The sequence below is a fragment of the Trachemys scripta genome, chromosome 13 (assembly GCF_013100865.1).
Source record: "Trachemys scripta elegans isolate TJP31775 chromosome 13, CAS_Tse_1.0, whole genome shotgun sequence".
NCBI lineage: Eukaryota > Metazoa > Chordata > Testudines > Emydidae > Trachemys > Trachemys scripta.
This window is the reverse complement of record NC_048310.1, coordinates 26,633,584-26,659,857: the sequence shown is the minus strand read 5'-3', so window position 1 is coordinate 26,659,857 and position 26,274 is coordinate 26,633,584. Positions and strand designations below refer to the sequence as shown.

Genomic DNA, 26,274 nt, shown 5'->3' with positions numbered 1-26,274 from the left:
TTAGGAGGTCTTCCTGAATAAGGATGCTTTCCTGAATTGGCAGGTGTGACAGGACATGAAATATCTGTGGCATGATCGCAGAACAGTAGGCAACGTGACATGAGAAATTTCTTACTTTACAAATATAGATCAACTATCTGCAAAATATGTCTCTTTGTAGGGAAAGATCTTGGGAATTTGTGGAAATGTTGGAAGCGGAAAGAGCTCAGTCATATCAGCTATTCTAGGACAGGTACGCTAATCACTGTAGAATAACTTCCATAATTATTTTTTATTTTCCTTTTGCATGAGAAATACATATTTAATTGAATGTTTTGGTACTGTTTGTTCTAGTACTGGGGCTGTCAATTACTCACAGTTAGCTCATGTGATTAACTCAAAAAAATTATTCACGATTAATCGCAGTTTTAATTGCACTGTTAAACAATAGAATACCAATTGAAATGTATATAATATTTTGGATGTTTTTTTACATTTTCATATATATTGTTTTCTGTGTTGTAACTGAAATCAAAGTGTATATTATTTTTTATTACAAATATTTCCACTGTAAAAATGATAAACGAAAGAAATAGTATTTTGTAATTCACCTCATACAAGTACTATAGTGCAATCTCTGTCATGAAAGTACAATTTACAAATGTAGATTTTTTTGTTACATAACTGCACTCAAAAACAAAACAATGTAAAATTTTGGAGCTTACAAATCCACTCAGTCCTACGTCTTGTTCAGCCAATCGCTAAGAAAAACAAGTTAGTTTACATTTACAGGAGATAATGCTGCCCTCTTCTTATTTACAATGCCACCCGAAAGTCAGAACATTTTCATGGCACTTTTGTAGCTGGCATTGCAAGGTATTTACATGCCAGATATGTTAAACATTCATATACCCCTTCATACTTTTGCCACCATTCCAGAGGACATGCACCCATGCTGATGACACGCGTTAAAAAAATAATGTGTTAATTAAATTTGTGACTGAACTCCTTGGGGAGAATTGTATGTCCCCTGCTCTGTTTTACCTGCATTCTGCCATAGATTTCATGTTATAGCAGTCTCAAATGATGACCCAGCACATGAAGAACACTTGCACTGCAGATTTGACAAAACACAAAGGAGGTACCAATGTGAGATTTCTAAAGATAATTACAGCACTTGATCCAAGGTTTAAGAATCTAAAGTGCCTTCCAAAATCTGAGAGGGACGAGGTGTGGAGCATGTTCTCAGAAGTCTTAAAAGAGCAACACTCCAATGCAGAAACTACAGAATCCGACCCACCATCCATGTCCCATGGAATGCTGGTTGAAGCATGAAGGGACATATGAATCTTTAGTGTATCTGGCACGTAAATATCTTGCGAAACTGGCTACAACAGTGCCATGCGAACTCCTGTTCTCACTTTCAGGTGACATTGTAAACAAGAAACAGGAAGCATTATCTCCTGCAAATGTAAACAAACTTGTTTGTCTGAGTGATTGGCTGAACAAGAAGTAGGACTGAGTGGACTTGCAGGCTCTAAAATATTACATTGTTTTATTTTTGAATGCAGGTTTTTTTACATAAAAATTCTACATTTGTAAGTTCAACTTTAATGATAAAGAGATTGCACTACAGTACTTGTATTAGGTGAATTGAAAAATACTATTTTACTAATACATCCAAAAATATTTAAATAAATGGTATTCTATTATTGTTTAACTGTGCGATTAATCGCGCAATTGATTTTTTTGATCATCTGATTGATTGCGATTGATTTTTTAAATTGCTTGACAGCCCTATCTAGTACATTGGTTTTGTTAGCTATTTTGAAAAAGGCTGGCGCTGACTCTTAGGTTCTGAAACTATGTTGGCTGAGTTTCTCTTAAGCTGCTTTTGGATGAAGTATTCAGTTATGTATTTGAACGTAACTACTGCCTGTCCTTTAGGTATGTGACATTAAGAAATGTGTGTTGGGATCAGAGTTTTCTTTTGATCTTTAGGGCCAAAAAAGAGAAACTGAGCAAATTAATAACCACCCTCAAAAGATGAAAGACTGATGTGGGGGTCTCAACATGAAATTAAGAAATTCATGTTATGGCTAAGATTTGCAAATATAGGAACCTAAAGTTAGGCACCCAAATAAATGGGCTGATTTTTAAAAGTGACAAGCACTCACTAACTCTCACCAATACAGCTGGCCAGAATGGATTTTCAATTCCATACAGAATTACAAGGTTTTGGAAAAATTTTCATCCCAGATTGGGATGAAAATCCAAAAACTTCAAATTTTTCACAGATCTGGAAATCTGCAATATTTAGTTTCAGATGCCCCAAAACATGCCTGAAACAAAATAAGTTCCCTGGGCTCCCAGGCTCCACAGTTGCTCACTTGGCAGTTGGCCAAGGAAGCCCTGGCAGGATGCTGAGGAATCAGGGTTAACTGAGGAGCCTAGATTCCCCAGCAGCCCACCAGTTGGGATCCTGAGGACCCTGGGAATTGGGCAGGGAGATAGGAAATCAGGTAAGTTTCCATTGGAAATCTGCCTGGTTTCCATCAAAATTTCGTTGGAATCATGTTACTGTGGAATATTCTGGTTTTGACAAATTAGCATTTTCCACAGGAAAAGGGTTCTGTTGGAAAATTTCTGACCAGATCTACTCATTTATTCTAACCCTGCCCTACACAGGAGAGAAACTCCTCAAAGTTCAAGAACAATTCACACAATGGTAACTATGGCCACTCGCAGTTATTTTATCACTCACTTAGCCCTCCACTTCTCAGCTATTCCTGAAAAGGACCAGGGAGGTAAAAAGGGCACCATAGAGGAGTGGTTACAAGAGCTTTTGGGTGAATGGCCAAAAGAACTGCGGGTCCTTCTTAAGTCATGTTCTGGATACCTGTTATTTATACAGTGAAGAATTACACTCATAACACATTAGCAAAATGACCATCCTTGCTGATTGTCCAGTATTTTGAGTCAGGTTATAATGATGATTAGAAGACCTCTATACATTTTTTTTTAATTGTACAATCTATTTGTTTCAGATGTACTTGTATGATGGGACAGTAGGTATTGATGGAACATTAGCTTATGTGTCACAACAAGCATGGATATTTCATGGAAATGTTAGGCAGAATATATTATTTGGAGAAGAATACAATGAAGAAAGGTAATTATTGAAATATTGAAACCTTACCAATACTTATTTACTCTAAGTATAAGCTTCCATATTTGACAGATGAGCTTACATACATGTACACACACACACACACACACACACACACACACACACACGTCTTCTATTGTATGTTCCCTTTTGTGACTAGGGCCCAAAGACTCTGAACATGTGGTTTCCCTCACTCTATTTGATCCCATGACTAACGGGGAGGAGAGGGTATTATTTGACTTTCACCATTGCCTTTATTCTGGTTCATTTCCGCTAGAACACCTATAATTAATCATGGCCCCATGCATAAGTACACCACAGGGTATCACACTTCTGAGTTCCAATGCTCCTATCCACACCCAATGAAACTTTGTACTCTGCTGCAACCATCAATGCCAAATATTATCTTCCAAGACATTAACTCCACAACCAGTCATCAGTGACTGCTGAGACGAGATATATTCAACATTCTCAGTCACAAGATATATAGTTTTCAGAGTAGCAGCCGTAGTCCACGAAAGCTTATGCTCTAATAAATTTGTTAGTCTCTAAGGTGCCACAAGTACTCCTGTTCTTTTTGAAGATATATAGTATCACCTCTTTGATGCTCCCAGCCTCAGTTAGCTTTAGAACTAAAACTTCCAGGTCTCTCTCATATATGGACTTCAGATATTGCCAATTGAAGGATCAGGCTAATCAGTTATTTTAATTAATTTGTATATCTCAAAAGGCAAATGGACTATTTAAAAAGTTACGTTAAATTAATGTTAGGCTATAAATGGCCATTACTTTCTTTGTGCTGACCTAGACTGCTGGATATTTTAATTTTTCAGGACTGGTATTCACACATTATAATGATGATTAAATCATCACTTTACTCCTGTTGTCATGTACCATGTGTTCAAATTTCAGCTTCAATAGCTTGTGACTAAAACTCAGAAGAAAATACGTGTGTTAAATTTGCCATAAGCTAAATAACAGAAATATCCCCAGAAATCAAAAGCAGCAGTTCATAAGTTCTCATATTATTAACTGATGCAGTGCAGTCAGTGTATATTGCATTTAGTTTTGTGAGACTATTTAAAAGGGGTTTTTTTTAATTAGTTATAAACAACTAGGAAATGTATGGAATTCACTTTCTCTATTGGTGTTGAGTCTCTGCTCTCTACGCAACATTAAGACTAAGAGGAAACCACAAGGGCAGACTGGGGGGTCCATATAACCATATTTACTACCTATAATCAAACATGCAAGGCCTAGTACATATATATGCTGCTGATGTGTTAGGTGTCTCCTGCAGTAGAAGACAGGCAGGTCCACTAGGCCCCCCCCAAACTATGTAAGGGGATACCAACCAATTGGTCTGTCAGTATTATTCTGTTTATCTTCAGGACATGGTGTAAAGCTCATCTAGTTACTTAGGCCCAGATTTTAAAAGATATTTTGGCACTGCTGCACTCTACCTTGCAAGGCCCTAAATGATTTAGATGACTAAGTTCTATTCACAGAGTCAATTGGACTTAGGCTCCTAAGTGCCTAATGGTATTTAGGTGCCTAAAGATGCAGATAGATGCCAAGTAGGATTTTCAAAAGCACCTAACTGCCTAACTTCCATTGAAATCATGCCTGGCCTAGACACTTTTGAAAATGGAACTTAGACCCCATAATGGTGAGCAGAGCAATACCTAAATACCTTTAAAAATCTGGGCCTCAGGACTCATTTGTGTCTTAAAGGCACAGCTCTTCCCGGCATGAGTGGGAGGTGCACCATTCCAGGGGAAGCACTAGGAAACATTCTGCCTTAGTGAAGTAAAATGCCTTCTAGCACTTCTGATGTGCAAGGGGAATACACCCTTCTGTGAGTGCAGCATATTCCCCAGTACCCACTGGGTCCTACACTATGAGCTCGTGATATGGGCAAGGCCAAGCTTTCACCTCTTTTTTCAGGGCCGACCGACAACATTTTGGCACCTGAGGAGGGGAGCTCAAATGACGCCCCCATGCCCCCTCGCTTGGGCCAAAACTTTGAAAAGTCTCAATTCTGCCTTCTTCCTGTTCTACTCCTCTCATGGTACTGCTCTGCTACCTACCCCAACAGAGGAGAACTAACAACTTAAAATGCCTTGTTCAAAAATTTTAAGTAACACAACTTTCAAATGCCTGAACAACAAATGGAACTTTTCTTGTCTGCATAGTAAACACTGGCATTTTTATCTGTTTGAATAATTGAAGTGGTGCTTTCCATGCCTTCTTGGTTGCAAAGATTTGAACTGCTTCTGAAGGTCCACAGTCTGGGCCAGCTCATGCTCTACTGAGATGGTTGCAAGGCCGACCAGCCTCTCCTGTGTCATTTTGTGGCGCGTAGATGTGTTTTTATTAACTTCAGCTTGGAGAAGCTGTGTTCTCCACTGGCAACTGTTACAGGAAGTGTTAGAAGTATGCGCAGAGCAACAAAAGCATTTGGAAAGAGGGTGGTCATCTTATTTGTGCACATACATTCCAGAACAGCCTTTGGAGTCAATCCTGCTGAAATGTATCTTGAAAGGCCTTTTAGTTCATCACCTAAATCACTCGCATCAATATCGCGCATGTCATCATGTGTCAACACTGCCTCTAGTGCCCTGCATTGCTGGTGTAGGTCTTCTTCAGGTATAGTGAGGAGTTTTGGAATATCATAGAACATCCCAAATAAACTTCTGTGTTCCTTGAGCTGCATGAAACATTCTTCAACTGACTGTATTGCACAATCTAGCACCTGGTTAAAGAATTCAACTTTGAATTGTTGTTTGGGGTCTTTTATGGGATTATCCTGTGCCTCGTAATCAAAATGTCTTCTTCTTCGGTGACTCTTGTATTCTTGAATGGGTGGGAAAAAGGCTTCAGTGTGAAGTTCCTCTGCCAACTTCTGTGCACTCTTCAGAATGTTTTGAATCCCTCATCTGACCGGTAAGACTGTAGGTATGACTTTGCTTTGTCCAGTTGTTCCATTGCTCCAGATATATCAAGGTCAACACCTTGGACTCTCTTGCTTACAACATTTATTTCAAACAGTATGTCATGCCACAACACTAAGCCACAAAGAAATTTGAAGTTATGTATGTTTCTGGTGATTCCATTTCCCTCTGCCACTGTTCTTCCATGAACAGTTCCTGTCATAGATGTTGCCATAGTTGCCATTCTGGAGGATAATGCTATCTTCCCAATTTGGTGTTTGATAGGCTTTATTGCCTCCACTCAACTTTCCCATCCTGTGGCACTCAGTGGTTTCAGTGTCAGAGAGGATGTTCCCAGATGTTGCTTCAAAATTTGCCATCGATGAGTTGATGCAGAGAAAAATACATAAATGCATTGAATTACATTAAAAAATTCAGCAGCCTCACTAGAAGCTGACACTGCATCACTCACCACCAAGTTCAATGAATGAGAACTGCATGGGACAAAAAAAGTTCAAGGGTTTAACTCTCGGCTCCATGTCTCCACTCCTCTTTTTTTTTCCTCTCATGTTGGCACCATTATCGTAGCCCTGACCTCTCATGTCAGCTATCGCAATTCCCATATCTTCCAGCTTTTTAAGAAGCCTTGTAGTATCATCAATGTCAATAAATTCTAGAAAATGCTCTCTGACAGTCACCATTGCAGGGACATTTTCACTAGGTTCTGTTGTTGTTACAAAACGCACCATTAAAGTCATTTGTTCCATATGGCTGATGTCAGGGTTGCAATCCAGAATAACAGAGTAATATCTTGCTGACTTCAGATCTGCCACAATCTTCTGTTTGACTTTTGTTGCCAGTAACTGTATGATCTCATTTTGAATTGTTTTTCCAAGGTAGTGGCATGTGTACATTTCTTGCGTGGTGACTCTTCTGAGGCCTGGTCCACACTAACCTCCCACTTTGAACTAAGGTACGCAAATTCAGCTACGTTATTAACATAGCTGAATTCGAAATACCTTAGTTCGAACTTACCGCGGGTCCAGATGCGGCAGGCAGGCTCCCCCGTTGATGCCGCATACTCCTCTCGCCGAGCTGGAGTACCGGCGTCGACAGCGAGCACTTCCGGGATCAATCCCAGAAGATCGATTGCTTACCGCCGGACCCAGAGGTAAGTGTAGACCTACCCTTAGATGCTCCTGGAGTACAGCATCAAACTTGGCCATCAGCTCCACAATTTTAAGGAAAAGTTTGGCCAATGTACATAGCAGAGGGGCATTGCTGGCACATGATGGCATATATAACATTGGTGGACGTGCAGGTGAATGAACCGGTGATGTTGTAGCTGATCTGGTTAGGTCCTGTGATGGTGTTGCTGGTGTAGATATGTGGGCAGAGTTGGCATCGAGGTTTGTTGCATGGATTGGTTCCTGAGTTAGAGTTGTTATGGTGCGGTGTGTGGTTGCTGGTGAGAATATGCTTAAGGTTGGCAGGTTGTCTGTGGGCGAGGACTGGCCTGCTTCCCAAGGTCTGTGAAAGCGAGGGATCATTGTCCAGGATGGGTTGTAGATCACTGATGATGCATTGGAGAGGTTTAAGCTGAGGACTGTAGGTGATGGCCAGTGGAGTTCTACTGGTTTCTTTCTTGGGCTTGTCTTGTAGCAGGAGGCTTCTGGGTACACGTCTGGCTCTGTTGATTTGTTTCCTTATTTCCTTGTCTGGGTATCGTAGTTTTGAGAATGCTTGGTGAAGACTTGTAGGTGTTGGTCTCTGTCTGAGGGGTTGGAGCAGATACGGTTGTACCTCAGTGCTCAGCTGTAGACGATGGATCGTGTGGTGTGTCCGGGATGGAAGCTGGAGGCATGAAGGTAGGCGTAGCGGTCGGTGGGTTTTCGGTATAGCGTGCTGTTAACGTGACCATCACTTATTTGTACTGTGGGGTCTAGAAAGTGGACCTCCCGTGTAGATTGGTCCAGGCTGAGGTTGATGGTGGGGTGGAAGCTGTTGAAATCGTTGTGGAATTCTTCCAGAGTCTCCTTCCCATGGGTCCAAATGATGAAGATGTCGTCAATGTAGCATAGGTAGAGGAGGGGCGTGAGTGGATGAGAGCTGAGGAAGCGTTGTTCCAAGTCAGCCAAAAAAATGTTGGCATATTGTGGGGCCATGCGGGTGCCCATGGCGGTGCCACTGGTCTGGAGGTATATATTATCACCAAATTTGAAATAATTGTGTGTGAGGATAAAGTCACAGAGCTCAGCAACAAGTTGTGCTGTGTCATCATCAGGGATACTGCTCCTGATAGCTTGTATGCCATCTGTGTGTGGGATGTTTGTGTAGAGAGCCTCCACATCCGGGGTGGAAGCTGGAGGCATAAAGGTAGGCATAGCGGTCGGTGGGTTTTTGGTATATGGTGGTGTTAATGTGACCATCGCTTATTTGTACTGTGGGGTCTAGGAAGTGGAACTTTTAAGGAGGTTTCCGTTGTTTGGCACATACAGCTGATGTGAAGTGCCATGCAGCGCTAGGGTTTTGGGTAGCAAGCAATGAGCCTTTTCAGAACATTTTGCCAGTAAAGAGAGACGATGCAATCTTCTCTTGATGCTGATCATCTATGGTGGCCTTGAACTTTAGTCTCATCTCAAGCTTTTTCCACCTATGGAATACTCTCTGGTGATTTGCTGCCTTCTCATGGCATGCCAGATTTCTAGCCAGATTTTACAGTCCTTTGTTCCTGTAGAACCCAATGTGGCTGGAAGAGTTTGCAACAAAAACAGTATGCAGCATTCTGGGTTTTTGAGTACATAAGCCATGGCCTCTCCACTTTGTCACCATTGGGGATTTTACACCAGTAATGTGTTGGATGGAAACTTCTATTTTCATTGTCCTTGGGGAACATGAAGTTTTTCACTTGTTGTGGCCCATGCAGTAGAAGGAAGTCCCTCAGGCTACTGCTCAAGTGGGTCCACAGTCCTGGATCATCTAGACTTAAGGAACTAAACTCAGCAGCAGCTGTTTCTTGCGCCTCCACCACACTCTTCTTTGATCTACACTTTTCTTCAGGAATGTGCATGGTTACATACATTTGAGATGGAGATATGGATGGTGCAGTAGCTGCCAAGTCACCTGCACTCTGTCTAACTGGAAGATCAGGCATCTCCTCACCACTCACATCCTCACTGGGGCTGGAAGGCTCACCGTGAACATTTGTGTCTATGGCCTGGTCCACACTAACCCCCCACTTCGAACTAAGATACGCAACTTCAGCTACATGAATAACGTAGCTGAAGTCGAACTATCTTAGTTCGAACTTACCGCGGGTCCAGACATGGCAGGCAGGCTCCCCCTTCGACTCCGCGTACTCCTCTCGCGGAGCAGGAGTACCGGTGTCGACGGCGAGCACTTCCGGGATCGATCCCAGATCGATTGCTTACCGCTGGACCCAGAGGTAAGTATAGACCTACCCTATGTATCGCAGGAGAGCTCCTTCCTGCTTAGATAGAAAAGCTTCCTTTGCTTTCTTTCTTTTTCTGAATGCTGCCCCAGAGGGCCATTTTTTTCTTTCACTCATGACTGCTGTTCTGTGCCAGCTATCGTGGCTCTCAACACTGAATTGAAGGGGACAAATAAGCAGGCTGGTAGCAGGGCCTGAGTGAGGGAAGATATCAGTGTCTTAAGGGCCTAACTGGCTCCTATTACTTCAGTTGACTGTCTGTTCTCCTCAAATGGGTTCAGGGAAGCAGCGGGAAACAGGAAGCTCCCTGAGAAGCTGGTGTTATTCAGTCCAGGCTCCTGGGGGTGCTAGAGAGGTACATAAGAGGCTTCTCCCCTCTCTCTCCCTGCAGCTCCTGCTGCTTTCTGTTATTCCCTCTCACCTTTTCTCCTGCCTACCTGTTATGTCTCTTGTGCCCTCCTTCTTCTAGCACAGCACTCCACCATCTCTGTGCATCTAGAGCTGAGAGAATACATATGCACCAGCAGCAGACACAATTTTCTACCCTCTGGGTCCTAGTGGCACCACTCCACAGTCTGGCACCTGAGGCGGCTGCCTCAGTTCGCCTCATGGTAAGGCCAGCCCTGTCTTTTTCTACTCCCTAGGGAGGAAGCAGTCCCTATGTTCTTCTGGCTTTGGACTGAGACTGCAGGGAAATGGGTTTTATTTTAGTTCATGTAGTGTGCCATGTATATGTTGTGCTTTGTACATAGACTTAGAACACATTGAATATGCCTACCAAGGTGCACACACCCCTCTCTTTTTACAGCCAAATCAGCTTTTAGCCCTTCCTTCCTGGTTCCATTTTTTTGTCCAAACAAGTCACAAAAGGAAAACAAAACTTCCAGCTGGGGCTTTCTACCCAACCACAATTAGCAGGGCTTCCCCCCAGGAATATCCCTTCTTCTGGGACTACTGTAGTAGACTGTCCCTTCCTGCAGATTCTCTCAGCTGTCCCACTGTTTTGCAGCTCTTTAATAGGGAACACCTATTTCCTTCACAGCTGCATTTGAATAGTGAATATGGCTGGCTGCCCCAGCCCTCTGGCCCTTAAAGGGGCAGGACAACCTGTTACACACCTGATGCACATGCCTCTCTCCTTTATATTCACATGGGCCACACATATCACACAACAGGTCACTTTAATATGTGAGAGGAGGCTTTTTAAATCCAAAATGGGAACAAATTAACTAAATTAGGAGACTTCAAACCAAAGAAATATGGAAAAATGTAGAAAATGTAGAAAATAAAGAGCCCTTGTAAATATCCATAAACTTTCCTCTGCATTACTGCTACTTAACAATGCAGCATTGCATAAAACCAGCAAGTTCCCGTCCCTAAGTACTAACAAAAGCTACCTTTGTATTGATAATACTCTAGTTCCAACCTTGTTCAGCCATACTTTTATGGACAACAGATAGAGAATCCCTGTGCTTATTTTTTTTTTTTAAAAAAGGACTTGTTCCAGTGTCTAACCTGCCAAATCTGGCTAGATGCTGGTGAGCAGCCATGCTTGTCAGATGTTCATTTTGCACAATACCTGCTATTGTCTTCAACCTGCCAATTCGTGAAGTTGAGCCATGTGGGAAATGGAATGAATTTGCCTGTCTATAAATTTCAGATAAATGTTTCCGTTAGACATCCCAGACATATGGTTTGTATTTAAAAATTCAAGAAGTTAATTTTCTTAAATAGTTTAGTAGCTATTTTATCAAAACATATAGACATAGAAATATCAGAAAAAGACATTTAATATCCATTTCTTATGGTATTCATATATTACAGCAATTTTTGAAGCAGCATATCAAATTCTATGGTTCTTCTTAAACTCCATTTACCAGTTCCTGAAAATGGCTCCAAAGAATACTGGGTTTAGATTATGAAGAGTTACATGTAGTTAAAAGGCAATAAGTATTCTAAGAATATACACAAATTAAACAAAAAAACCTTCTTTTACCATTAGTTTAGGTCAGTCATCAATAAACTAAACCATAAAATCATTAACAAGTACAGGGTTAAAGACTAAATAGGATTAAAAGATTATGAAAGTTTGGAAATGCCAGATTGATTGTTGCCCATGCAACCTTTAATTCGGCCCCTTGTACTATTTAAGTAAAGCACTTGCATATTAGCTTTCTTCAATATATATCTGGTTGCCATTCTTATCTTTGTGAAGTTCCATATTTCAACACTCAATACATGTTGACCAATATATTGAAAGGAATTAAATTAAACTGTAGTCAGAACATGTTTTTTGGTAATTAAACTTCAGTTTTACTACAACTTCTAAATGACTTTTTAAATTGTCTGACAGTGAAAACTGAGTAGGGATTCAGACCTATAATTTCCCATGTTTTTAAAAAAGCTGGAGGTATTCATAAAGTCTCAACCTCCAATTTGAAAGAAGCATGTAAACAATATGCATGAAAAGTAATTTTGTATCTGAGAAAAGTAACAATTACCCTTTGAAAATAAACAGTGTAACTTGCCACAGGACAAGTCCAAAAGAGCACAGTCAGCTTTCATTCCAGTTCCTCCTGGGCTCCTTCACTGTAATAATGTCATGGTTGTCTGAGGTAAATCAATTATCACAGGCAGCAGTTGCCATGACAACCAAGGCACTAGTGACTCTCCTCAACTATGCAATTGAACTGGAGGGAGTGAGTGATGAATGTCTGATTAGCGCTGATGTCACAATGTTACTGCTCAGGCACCATCAGGGTGCAGCAAATGTGCGCTACATAGGGAAGAAAAACAGGGTTTCTGGTGTTTGTTTCCCCAAATTTCCTAAGAAACCAGCATACAAACACAAAATACAAATTGGAGATCGTCTCACAAACATATGAATTAGTAGCTGAAATTTGGTTCAAATTTCCCATGGCATGTTTACAATAAAGGGTTCTGAAAAAAGGAGAGACAGTGGGGTATAGGCCCTGTAAAACAACATTGGGATGCAACAACTGCAAGACCTTAATACAGTAGGTATTTTCTTCCAGGAGAACCAGAAGATTCTGAACATATAGCCACTACATAAATTTGGTAGGAACTAAACAATGTTTTATAAGGCATTTGGTGCAACTGATATGGACTACTGCTCATAGAAATAGTGCTGATAAATGAAATGTTAGTTGTTCTTTGCAAAATATGAAATGAAAGAAGAGCATAAGATTAATATTTACAATATAATCTTACAGTAGTAAAAGAACAATTCCTTTTAATATCTGAGACCAGTTCTGGTAGGTAGACACCTAGCCCATCCTCTCCAGAAAGAAGAAGAAATTTTGCCTGTGTAGATTGTATATAAGATTGCACTTTATCCTTCTTGTTTTACAGTACAAAGTTTTAAACATTCAGAACCTGTCTTTCATTTACACTAAGGCCCCTTTACACTGCAGTGTAAAGGTGCCCCAAAGTGGCCATCAATGCAAATTTATGCCCTTTTAGATTTTAAACTTTCAGGGCAGGGACCATGTCCTTATTATGTTTGTACACAGCTGAGCACAATGGGGTAGAGCCTCTGGGTGCCACACAATTCAAATACATTATAATACTACTAATAAAGTAAGGCCTTTTTACACTGACAAAGTGGTGTAAAAACTCTTTAATGTAAATGAGAATCAGGTTCAGTATTTGGTTGGTCAAAAGGCTCAACCTATAGCAAGCAACTGTGATTCAGGGTTGAGAAATCCAAAATAATCTCAAATCTAATCTCAAATTCCTACATTTTTGGATTTGTATGTGAGGCTGGAATTGCAGAGTTGATGCTCTTGGTCTCAATTGGAGGTTGTAGAGTACAACACTATAAATCTGCTCATTTGATGATATTGTATAAGAATTTCAAAGGCAACTGTGTCACAGTATGATATAACAGTAACTTGTACACACAGAAAATAGGGGGGAAAGGGCTGGATCTGAATGAATGAATAATAGCCATGGTCACTGAATTATGGTTCAAATCAATGTATTTGCAACAAAGATGCTAGGGTAATTCAAAATGCATGAGATTTTGTGCTGAAGAAAATAATAGATTTTTAGAAATTAAACAATTCTGAACATTCATTCTTTAGGTACAATTATGCAATCCATGTGTGCAGTCTGAAGTCAGATATGGAAACTCTTCCTTATGGAGATTTGACTGAAGTAAGTCTCATTATGCAATCTAGTAAAATATTGGCACATATTATGGAGAGCTGTTAAACTCTCCATAGAAAAAAGTTGACAATAGAGTCCCATTATGTCCAATTTTCAACCCACTTTCACTCTGATTTACACACACACCCAAAAAATTTCACATTCCACACCAAATCCCAGGCTAGATTTTTTTTCCTGGACATTTGTTTTAAAGTTTTAGAGAAAGGGGATTTCAAAATATTTTTAAAAAACTTATTTCTAGTTCTATGGTTGCACAAAAGAAATTTTACAAATATGAACTGAATGTAAATCATGCAGCACGGTCTTTCTAAGATTGCAGACAAGCTGAATACATCTTGGTAGTGTGATTATCCCACAACCCAAAGCTTACAGCCCCACTCTCCTAGGAGTAAAAAAATATTCTAATTGAGCCCCATCAAACTGCCAAGCTCCTATCCAGCTTCCTCCAACAGCTTCTACAAAGTAGTTCTGTGTTGTCAATTCAAAAATCTGCAACATACTGAAAACTGAAAATGTGGGGGCTGCATAAAGTATTTATTTATTAAACTTTTTCATTTTTTTTATAACAAACCAAACAAGTTCTAGGTGCCAACATATAAAACACGTACAAAAGTATTATACACCACAAAAGAGAAAATACCCCACAGTACTCATATTCCAACATATTAACTGCACTATTCCTAGCACACAAATTTTATGGCCCATATGAAAGCAGAAAAGAGACAAAGAGCAAAGGGGATAGGGAAGGATTATGGATTTATCTCCCGCCTCTTTTCATCCAGACCAGCATAAAATAAATGAATTTAATATAAAAATAAATACAGGGGCCACTGTATTCTTTGTATTATTCATATTTGCTTAACTAAAACCCTGTATTTTTAATGTTTAAATGAAGCTGCCATAGAAGTTCCAGTCTGTGACACCAGAGTGCTTCTGCATAATCCAGAGATCCAGTTTGCCACAGAGTATACAGGGTGATGGGCAGCAGTAATAGCCTATTTATCTGCTACCATTATATGCATACATATTCCTACTACCTGGGTGAGGAGCACTCTCAACTATCAACCATGCTATCTAGGTGTTGCTTTTGTGGCCTAAACTAAAGCCTGCTGAAGTCAATTGAAAAACTTACCTTGACCTCATCAGGATTTGAATCTGGCACTAATCTTCAAGAAAGCCTTAATGGACATAAAATAATGTTATGCTTCTGCTTAAAGAAAAGAAAAGAAATAAAAACCCAAGTGACATCTATTTTTTATTAAATGAAAAAAATCAAAGTTGTGTTATAGGAGAAATATCTGTTTTATGTAAACATTCTTAACAGCTGACATAACCCTGAAAAGCATCCTCCAGCAGAAAAAAGGATGACTGATAATTCATTGTATGTATTTATTTTACAGATTTCTACTGTGGTAGTTCTATAATTCAATGCAATAACACCCACCTCTTCAAATACTTTCAATAGTTTGTCTGTGTGGTTTCTAGACTTCCTGTACTGGATCTGTTACCAAGGCTAAAAGATATCTTCTTTGTAGAACATTCTCAGAGCACAATGGCCCCAAAAATATTACAATTCACCTATTACTGTTTGTCAACTATCCTGTCAAGCATTATTTGTTAGTGGGCGTTAGAGTCCAATTTGACTTTCTTTTTATGTTGTCTTCATCAATTGCAAGTCACATTTGTGACAGATTATTCCCAAAATGGGTGAGAATTTACTACTCAGAGCCTTTCGTAACATATCTCTTGTACACTATCCTCTGGAGATGAAGTTGTATATAAATATCTGTGCACCTAGCTCTCAAGTCCTGTAAGGAAAATGGGTTCATGTCCTCACAGACAAGGAAACAAAGACATACTAGCTGAATGAACATAAAAGGGTTCACTCCAGGTCTTTAAATATACAAAGAAGCCATTATCTTCTGGAAACAGATTTGGGAGAATGGTAGTATTCCCTGAGCTGTTTCACTGCAGAGACAATGTTCCTGTGCATCTCTGATTCCCAACTCAACTGTGTAAACTGAAGTCAATGGAGCTATATCAAGTTACAGCAACTGAGACTCTGACCCTGAATGTTTAGATCAATATTTCTCAACTGGTGAGGGTCATAGAAAGCAATTAGGAGGGTCACAAGGCATTGAAATTTTTATTACAATCTAAAACAAAGAAAATCTCTTATCCCTATTCGCTATACACCTTTACACTTCAAAGTCAAGTATTCGCTGTCAACCTCCTGAAATACACACACAAATAAATTACATAAGCTTATAGTTGATATTTAAAAATAAAACTTACTTTTATCAAAAATGTAAGGGGCTCGTGAAAATCTTGACTTCAAATTAGGGGTTGCCAACCTGAAAAAGTTAAGAAATAAGGTTTAGATAACACAGATTTCCTTTCTGCAATGAAAGCTTCCCTCCTTATCTCTCTTTCGTCAGTCACTTTTCTAAAATGTTTTGGTCCATAAAACTAATACTGATAGTACTGATGATCAAAAAATTGTAATAGTTTAACTGATGGATTTTGCATTTTCTTCTGTTTGCTTGCTATCTGGGAACAGATCATGAAATTTTCAAATGTATTCATTATTTGAAATTAGTCACAATTGTCTTGGTCTGCAAATTTCAGTTTGCAGTCTTATCTGCAGATTCAAAATACAAACAGCAAATATTACAAAAACTGCACAAATTGTGAATTATATGTTCAACAGATATAGCTAACTCAACTTACCAATTAGCCAAACAGCATGGATTTCAACTAATTAATATTCACAGTTTACACTGTTCTGATTAGTCACTGACGTGATCCAATCAGGGAACAGAAACAGTACAACCTGACCTCATTCACCTTCTCCTCCTTCTTTGGCTCTGAACTGCTTGACACCTTAAAAATTTCTTTTATAAGCTGCTGTAGAAAATTTCTTTATACGTATGTCTTATATGTATGTCTTAGTGGGACTCACATGATTGCACCTTGCACTTGTATTTCAGGGTTAAGAAAGGCATAGGTTAAAGTTCCACATCAAGATTTGGGTTCACGCTAACATTAATGCTCTTATGCAGTGTTGAGGCTAGAGTATTGTTAAAGGTGGGGACCTTGAGATTGTGTTAAATCATATTCCTTTTTCCATATCTGGTGGCTGTTCCTGTGGAAATTATAGAATCCATGGCACCTTTTAAAAAGTAAAAGGTAACTCTACTGATCCAGCTAACTGTCAGTGAAACAGATTCAAACTGTGCATGAGGTATTATTAAGTGTACAATGGTTGTCATATTTGCCTAACCACTGCGCGATCAGTATCTGATCCATTACTGTAAAGTGCTTTGATATACCTTGTATTTGAAAGGTACTATTTAAAATTAAGATACTATGTTGCAATTTCTTATCAGAACCTCCTGTTATTCTTTTCCATATAAAGTGGTCTTGTGGTATCTTTGGACTACTACACAGAGAGGTTCATCAGTTTAATGCTCCTTCCTGTCAGAATTCATTCCACTAGAGGAATGCCCGACCCTTCTAGGAATTTTCATTTAATTGATTCCTGGACCTAACAGGGTGAAGGATCAGAGAACTAAAGTTATTAGAAAGTAGAAATGGGTACACTCCACGAAGTTTAGATCTGGCTTCGATGGGGAAATTCACAAGATTCAGGGTCACTTGAGTCCAGGTAACGCCCATCTCTACTAGAGAATTATCTTTACTGTAATCATAATTTTACTGACACTGTGTGGTCTTCCCTTTTTAGGGCTACTAGTCCTCTTCTTCCCCTTTCTATGTCTCTCATCTTTCATTCAACCCTTTTATCTGAACAAGCTGGCGAGAATGAAGTGGATGCAATGCTAAACTCATTTAAAGCTGCCCTTTTTATTATCTGTTTTGCATTCTATCATACTACATGCCTCTCTGAGTTGTCATTAAATATTTCAACCTAATTTTAAGGGTGCTGCAATCATTTGATTCAACAATGCTTTCCTCATGGTCTGGCCAGCTTTTTAATTTTTTTTATTAAAAACTTACCTAGGAACATAAAGCATATTCCAATTTAAGGCTCAGTTGTGTTTTTAAATCAATGACCCACTTTCTGGTTGGCTTAAAGCTGTTTGGCACAGCAGGAAGTTCCAGAGGCACTGGGCTTTAGGGGGAATGCACCTACAATTACAACCCTTTAAAGCCTATTTGTTCTTTTTATAGCATATTAATATTTTGTTGCAGTGAGGTTAGATTTTTAATTAGCTCTTCTGTAATAATAACTATCACAGTAATTTTAATAATTTTAACCAAAAACTTGTTGGAAGAGTCTGATCCTTTATTCAGAACTAAAGAACAAGTCAGCTTCTATTTATGGACCTGATCTTACATGCCATCTGTGTACAGAACTAATTTTGAGGTCTGTAGAATTTCTGCATGCAAAGATTTTAGAAGAGCAGGTGTCAACTGATTCGGGGTCCTCAACTTGAAAAATGTAGGGTCTGATTTTTTAGAATGCTTAGCATTTTATGGTACTTTATATGTTATATGGTACTTTAAAGCAGAGCTCCCATTCACGTTAGTTGTAGTGGTGAGCATTGAGCATTTCTGCAAATCAGATCACAGAAGTCTCACATTGGGTACTGAGAATATGTAGAACACAGTGTCACCTGTTAAAATTTTCGTTTACATGACCTGCCTTTCATCACATAGGAAATCTGTGGCAGAGGCAGGGATAGAATAAAATTTTCCAGGATGGTATTTAGCTGCTTTAACCACAAGACAATCCTTTCTCATTAATTACACACCTTCCAAGAATTGCAACAAATGAAGCAGGAATCCTACAGACAGCAGTGGCAGGGGAAATCAATAAGTTAGGCAGAGGTCCTGTGGAAGAAATAGGATGTGATCATGTAGTTAAAGATGATCATGAAGCACATGCACAAGGAGGATGAACGAAGGTTGCACAGGCAACTTGAATTCTGGCATTCCCTACCATTTGAGGGGATGACTTTGCAACCTTCACATTCTTTTAATTATGTTTTTAGATGTAGTTTCCTAAGTTTTTTAAAAAACTGAAACAGTAAATATTTATTCATATGGAACCATATTGAGCCTGTGCCCATCCCTGTGGTTCAGTATTGTTGGGATCTTTAGATCTACAGCACAGTCCTCTATGAATGGGTTAATAGAGTACAGTAACTCCTCACTTAAAGTCATCCCAGTTAACGTTGTTTTGTTGTTACATTGTTGATCAATTAGAGAACGTGCTCATTTAAAGTTGCGCAATGCTCCCTTATAACATTGCTTGGCAGCCGCCTGCTTTGTCCACTGCTTACAGAAAGAGCAGTCCACTGGACTAGCTGGTGGGGGCTTGGAACCAGGGTGGACTGGCAGCCCCCCTATCAGCTCCCCACTCCCCTAAGTTCCCTGTGCGGCAGCCGCCCAGCAGGCTATCAATTGCAGGCAGTTCAGTTGTCCCTCCACCCACTGCCCTGTGCTGCTCCTGCCCTCTGCCTTGGAGCTGCTCCAGGGAGCCTCCTGCTTGCAGTGCGGAGGGAGGGAAGAGGGGGGCTAATGTCAGGGTGTCCCCCTCCCCCATACTCCTGCCCCCCGCTTACCCCTTCTCCATATAGGGCAGAGTGGGGACATGACAGGGCTCAGGGGGAAAGAGCTTGCTGGCCGCAGCTGCTGTCTCAACTTCCTGATCTTTTTAAAGGCAATGTACTTAGGGCTGGTCCACACTAACCCCCCACTTCGAACTAAGATACGCAACTTCAGCTACGTTATTCACGTAGCTGAAGTCGAACTATCTTAGTTCGAACTTACTGCGGGTCCACACGCGGCAGGCAGGCTCCCCCGTCGACTCCGCGTACTCCTCTTGCGGAGCAGGAGTACCGGTGTCGATGGCGAGTACTTCTAGGATCGATCCCAGAAGATCGATTGCTTACCGCCAGACCCGGAGGTAAGTATAGACGTACCCTTAGAGTGGGGTCTTGTTTAACCAAGCTTCACAATCATCATTGCTGTGTACAGTATTAAATTGTTTAAAACTTATACTGTGTGTATATATATATAGTCTTTTGTCTGGTACAAAAAAATTCCCTGGAACCTAACCCCACCATTTACATTAATTCTTATGAGGAAATTGGATTCGCTTAACATCGTTTAGCTTAAAGTCTCATTTTTCAGGAACATAACTACAACGTTAAGTGAGGAGTTACTGTAATTGATAGCAGCAGAAAGCGGTTATCTTCTATGTGGACCTGCCACTCGAAGAGATAGACACACTTTGCCAGTAGATTTTACAGCTATTTACTAGACAGTAAGGGAATTTAGAGACTCAAGAATAATGGGTTCAATTCCAGTTTCTGTAGGAGAGTGATCTCTAATGGTTACAGATCCTTCTGAGTTGTCTCTGCCAGCCTCTCCCTGTTCCCTTCTGGTTCTATAGCCCCTCCTCCCCAGATCCTGCCTTCATTCCTGCTCTTAGCTTGCCTGACTTGGCAAAGTTATAAGCAACTGAAAACAGGGTCTTATAATGCAAAGTTTTGTGCAACCTTTACTATAGGGAGAGGACCTATTATTATATGTATATATATAAAAAATCAAACAATTATTACCAATAAACTCATGCAGTCATCTTTTCCCATTTAAAGATAGGTGAAAGAGGTCTCAACCTCTCTGGAGGCCAGAAGCAAAGAATCAGCTTAGCTCGTGCTGTTTATGCCAATAGAGACATTTACTTGTTGGACGACCCCCTATCAGCAGTTGATGCACATGTTGGAAAATACATTTTTGAGAAATGCATAAAAGAGGCCCTTAAAGGAAAAACAGTAGTTCTTGTAACTCATCAACTACAGGTAATTAAAACAATTAATATTATTAATGCAATAATTATAAATGTGAAGTATATTTGAAGCATATATATGTATAAGTATACATGTAAAATAATATTAATATCACAAACAAAACAATGTAAGCGAAACCGTACCTAATAGAGGAGACAATTTCTTTCTATTTTTAGTATGTTGGAGATTGTATGGTAAGTGTTCTGTTGGGGAAATAGAACATAAAAGGAGAATGTGGTACAGCCTGATAATTACTGTTTAGGTCCGGGTGCTAAGTTCAGGCTCTAACACAGACTTCTTGAATGACATTAGGCAGGTCTACTATAAAGGTCATCAGTGAAATAGTTAAGTCATTTTAAATGTGATCCTTAGGTTGAGTGGTTAATATCTTACTGAGATGAATACGGCTTAGAGTTATTATTTTAGGTTGTCTGGACTCATGCAGACAACTCTGCATGGGTTTACATTCATTACATAATTTCAAGGTTTTCTTTGCAATCAAAAGGATTGGAAATATCTTTTTTTAAAATTAAAGCTTAGATTCTGAAGAAGGGAGTGCATTCCATGGCAAATTCTGCAGCCGTGGAATGGCGGAATACACAGGACACTGATTGTAGGAACCAATTAACTGGTGTTTAAATGTCTCTAAAATCTGGGGATACAGATGCTTTCATAGGTCATTAAGTAGTCTCTCACAGTTAGTTTCTTTTTTTGAGGGTTAAATAATTCAACTATTGCTATCAATAAGACAAAATTGCTGTTTGTTTATAGTTTTGGCCTTCTCTCTTCAGGTTAAAATTATTATTATAATTTTTAAATACGTGCAAGGCACTCAAGTACTATGATGATGGGAGTAGATATATAGATAGATGTTTCTTTTTTAGACTCCACCTCAGTTTCCATTTCTGGAGAACATTCTAGGAGCGAGGACAATTTAATCAACTGCCTCCAGTTCTTCATTTCACACTTGTTAGCACTGGAGATAGGGAGCCCTCTTTAATCACTTTATACAGAGATATACCTATCTCATAGAACTGGAAGGGACCCCAAAAGGTCATCAAGTCCAGGCCCCAGTCTTCACTAGCAGGACCAAGTACTGATTTTGCCCCAGATCTCTAAGTGGCCCCCTCAAGGATTAAACTCACAACGCTGGGTTTAGCAGGCCAATGCTCAAATCACTGAGCTATGCCTCCCACCTAGTTTGAGCCACCTTATGGGAAAAATCATAATAATAAAATATAGGATATTGGTAGTTCGTTTACTAGGAGCTCTAGTTTCCCACTGGAGATTAGCATGAGTAACTTATAATAATGGAAAAAGCATTAAATAGCCTCTGCCTTTCATTTGACTGTTTGTTGCATTAAGTTAATAGCCATTGAAAACTAACCCCAATATCCTATATTTGGAACTTACACTTTCGTGGTATACATAATGCCCATGTACAAGAACTGCAGGGGAAAGTTAAGCTGTAAATCAGCATGAATGAGCCAGAAGCTACAAAACTTAAAGTTGAAACATAACTGAGCAGCAGTCTCCATGGACTTGATCCAAAGTGCATGGAAGCCACCGGGAGTCTTTCCATTGATCTCAGATCAGGCCCATGTCTGTGACCTTGATTTTTCCCAAGTGTCAGAATACCAGTCCCATTGCATATAGCAATAGGGTCCCAGACACTTACATCTTGATTTTCTGATGCAGTGTATGTATAGATCTCACTGATTTCAAATGGAGCACTGGGTGCTCAGAAAAAAACACGTCTTAAAAGCAAAGAGAATGCTCATCAGTCCCCTTCTCTGGGTGGGTCTCTTCCTTTGCTAAAATAGTTTCCTTTGCTGATATTCTCTTCCTTTGAGCCCCTGTGCTCCCTCAACCAGGCTAGCTAGCTATTTCCTTTGTTCTCTAAACTTAATCTCAACGTCTACAGTTGTTCAGGAATTTGACTGATTTTTTTTGACACAACATGCTGAGTTATCAAAACCAATCCTTTCAGTGAGAAAGTTTCTCAGGTCCAGGATTGAATTTCTGGTCACAATAGACACACACTGTAATAGGGTGTGGTCAACTCAGAGCAGCCATTGTGGGCCACGTATGGTGCTGCTGCAGACTTTCTCTCCTTCCCCAAGGTAGGGCTCCTCAGCTCTCCACACACAGGTCAGTGCTGGAGATGTGGTTTAGGCCTACAGACAAGTCACAAACCAGCTTACAAAATTCCAAACTTCTAAAAGTCCCAAACAAACAAAATGTTCTTTCCCTTCCACACGGGCTCCTCCTCCACTTGTTTTCTAGGCTCCCTTTAAGGGTTTGTCTATACAGCATATGGCAGCATGCTTCCCATTGCAAATTGACAGACTTAGCATTGTGGGGCTTATGCTAACACTCTATAACTAGTTATGTAGACAGCACTTTAAAATTGCAGCTTGGGCTGGAGCTCAGGCTCTGAAGCCTACTTAGTCCCCACGCTGGAGTCTTCAGGGCCCAAACTGCAATAATCTAAACAATTATTTTTAGCACAGTAACATGAGCCCAAGTCTGCTCAGCTCTGGGAGGCTAGCTTCTGCAGGCTGCACAGACATAGCCAAAGGCCATGTCTACACTACAAAGTTAATTTGACTTCATGTAAGTCGACATTGACCCTCCAATTTAAGCAAGTCAATCTTGCATCTTCACACTACGCTCATTGTGTCAGCGGAGTGCATCCTCACTAGCAGGGCTTGTATCGACACACGGAGCACTGCACTGTGGGTAGCTATCCCACAGTGCACCTAGCTGAGTGGAATTTTGGGTTGGGCTTGCAATGCCTTATGGGACCAGAACATTGGCGTGGGTGGTTATAGGAACATGGCGTTAGCTTCTCATGATGCACTTACCTCCCTCCCTCTCTGAAATCAGTAGCAAACAATCAGCCTTTTTCACGCCTTTTTCTATAAGTCTGGGTTACCCACGCGGACGCCATAGCACGATAAGCATGGACCCTGCTCAGCTGTACACTATTGTTGTGAGCATTACAAGCACCTCGTGCCTTATCCTGCAGTATTTACACAGCCAATACAGGAGCTGCCTTACAGAACAATGTGATGCCAAACAAGCAGCCCTGTTGGAAGAAACAGAGTGGAGCAATTTGCAGTTGCTGGCGACAGTCACGCATCACCTTGACATGGTTGAGCGCCGTTTCTGGGCCCAGGAAACAAGCACTGACTGGTGAGACTGCATTGTTGTGCAGCTATGGGATAACAAGAAGTGGCTGCAGAACTTTCAAAGGCGTAAGGCCACTTTCCAGGAACTGGAGCTTTCCCCAGCCCTGAAGCGCAGCAGTACTAAAATGAGAGCTGCTCTGACAGTGGAGAAGTGAGTGGCAATAGCTCTATGGAAGCTTGCAACGCCAGACTGCTACCGGGCAGTGGGGCCTCAATCTGGAGTGGGTAAATCTACCGGGGGATCCGTTGTGATCCAAGTTTGCAAGGCCATCAACAGACTTCTGCTAAGAAGAGTAGTGACTCTGGGAAACATCCAGGACATAGTGGATGGTTTTGCCATGATGGGGTTCCCTAACTGCAGTGGGGTGATAGATGGAACGCATATCCCTATCTTGGCAACAGACCACCTTGCCAAAGAGTAAATAAACCAAAAGGGGTACTTCTCAATGGTGTTGCAAGCGTTGGTGGATCATGGGGCCATTTCACCGACATCAATATGGGATGGTTGGGAAAGGTGCATGATGTGCGCATCTTTAGGAACTCCGGTCTGTTCAGAAAGCTGTAAGCAGGGACTTTCTTTCCAGACTGCAAAATAACCATTGGTGATGTTGAAATGCCAATCGTGATCTTGGGAGACCCTGCCTACCTCTTGCTCCCATGGCTCATGAAGCCGTACATAAGCAGCCTGGACAGCAGTAAGGACTGGTTCAACCATAGGCTGAGCAAGTGCAGAATGGTGGTAGAATGTGCCTTTGGATGTTTAAAAGGTCACTGGCACTGTTTGCTGACTAGATTAGATTTCGGTGAAAGCAATATCCCCATTGTTATTGCTGCCTGCTGTGTGAGCCATAATATCTGTGAAACAAAAGGAGAAAAGTTTCTGCTGGGAAGAAGGCTTGAGGCAGATCGCTTGGCAGCCAATTTTGAGCAGCCAGACACCAGGCCAGTAAGAAGAGAGAACATTGAGGGGCTCTGTGTCTCCATGAGCCTTTGAAAGCCAGCAATGAGCCAGAGCAATGTGACACTTATCTGTGTTGTTTCTTACCAAACTGTTTCCTCCATCACATTTTCTTCCCTGTAAACTCAACCCCCACCAACCATGGTGTTTTGAATGAATAAAGAGCCTTTTCTCCTCAATCCGTTAAGTTTTATTATGCACACAAACACACAGGGACAGCAAAGAAAAGTAAGATAACCTGGGGCAAAAGTGCTGATAAAACAGTGGGGGGAGAAACAAGAAAAGCTTGCTTACCGATGCACTGCAATAACAATCAAAGGTGTGAGAATGTGCACCTTCTGGTCCTTGTACCCTGCCCTGGTGTTGAGTGTAAGCAATACTGAACTTCGCCCCCTCCCCATAGGACATTTTGGGGGAGGAGGATGTAGAACTAGGCGATGATGGCAACAGGTTCAGGATAGGCTGCAGAGGGACTCTAGCATCCAGCTGCCTTTCCTGAACTGCAACCAGATGCCTCCGATACCCACTACCCCTAATTTTTTGTCCAGATTAAACATAAAAAATAATAGCATGTAAACCCCTACAGTTTGATTGGAAATGTGTATTCAACAGAGGTGCCTTCCCTGGCATCATGTTCTGCTGGCAACTGGCCCTTTGAAGGGATGGGCTCCAGGGTTAAAAACAGTTCTTGGCTATTGGGGAGAATGGATACTCTGCCTGCCTGCCTCACATTCTCCTCCTCCTCCTCTTCCTTGTAACAATGTCCTCCTCATTGTTGCTCGACGTCATCCAGTGCTTCTGGGAGGTATTCATGGAGCGTTTTGGGGTAGTGGTGGGGTTGCCGCTGAGAATCACATGCAGCTCCTCATAAAAGCAGCATGTCTGTGGGGCAGAACCAGAATGACTGTTCGCCTCCCTTGTCTTCTGGTACACTTGCCGAAGCTCTTTTATTTTCATACCGCACTGCTGCATGTCCCTGGTGTAGCCCTTTTCCCCCATGCCCTGTGCAATGTTGGCACAGATGTCAGCATTTCTTCTGCTGAATCGGAGCTCTGCCTGCACAGACTCTTCTCCCCACACAACAATAACCTCCATCACCTCCTGTGTACTCCATGCTGGAGCATGTTTGCAGCTGTGAGTCTCCAAGATCAGCTGTGCTGGCGAGCTCGCCACGCTGATCAAACAGAAAATGAAAATTCAAAAGTTCCCGGGCCTTTAACAGGGGAGTAGCCGTTTCCCATGTATCTGGTTGACGTGCAGTTGAAAGTGCTCTCCAGAGTGGTCACAGCGGAGCACTGTGGGATACCTCCTGGACAGGGTGGATTTGATTTAAATCAGATTGATTTAAATCACTAGTCAGGAAGACTCGATTTAATCATGGATTTCTACATAAAAGTGCATTTTTGTTGGTTCTTATAACCTTAATACATATTCTTCACAACTCAGAGATAGATGTAGGTTTCATTTTTAGAAGGTACGCACTATACATTTTTAAAGTGATTTATTTTGAAAACTTTTCAGATTAGTTTTACAGCTATATCAGAAAATTTTAATTTACCAAAGGTAATTGAAGCAGATATT

At 40.8% G+C, this 26,274-nt stretch overlaps 1 protein-coding gene across 7 annotated transcripts in view; it reads left to right on the top strand.

Annotated features, from left to right (window-relative positions):
- The window catches only part of ABCC12 (ATP binding cassette subfamily C member 12), a 105,169-nt gene that overhangs the window by 35,649 nt on the left and 43,246 nt on the right, over positions 1-26,274 (top strand). For all 7 annotated transcript variants that reach the window (XR_004648000.1, XR_004648001.1, XM_034788555.1 and 4 more), the window contains 4 exons: positions 161-232; positions 3,027-3,151; positions 13,639-13,711; positions 20,350-20,553. Coding sequence is in view for 5 of the 7 variants with exons in the window: in XM_034788555.1 (XP_034644446.1) it covers positions 161-232; positions 3,027-3,151; positions 13,639-13,711; positions 20,350-20,553 (474 nt within the window). In the remaining 2 variants the exon portion in view is untranslated. The remainder of the gene's footprint in view (positions 1-160; positions 233-3,026; positions 3,152-13,638; positions 13,712-20,349; positions 20,554-26,274) is intronic.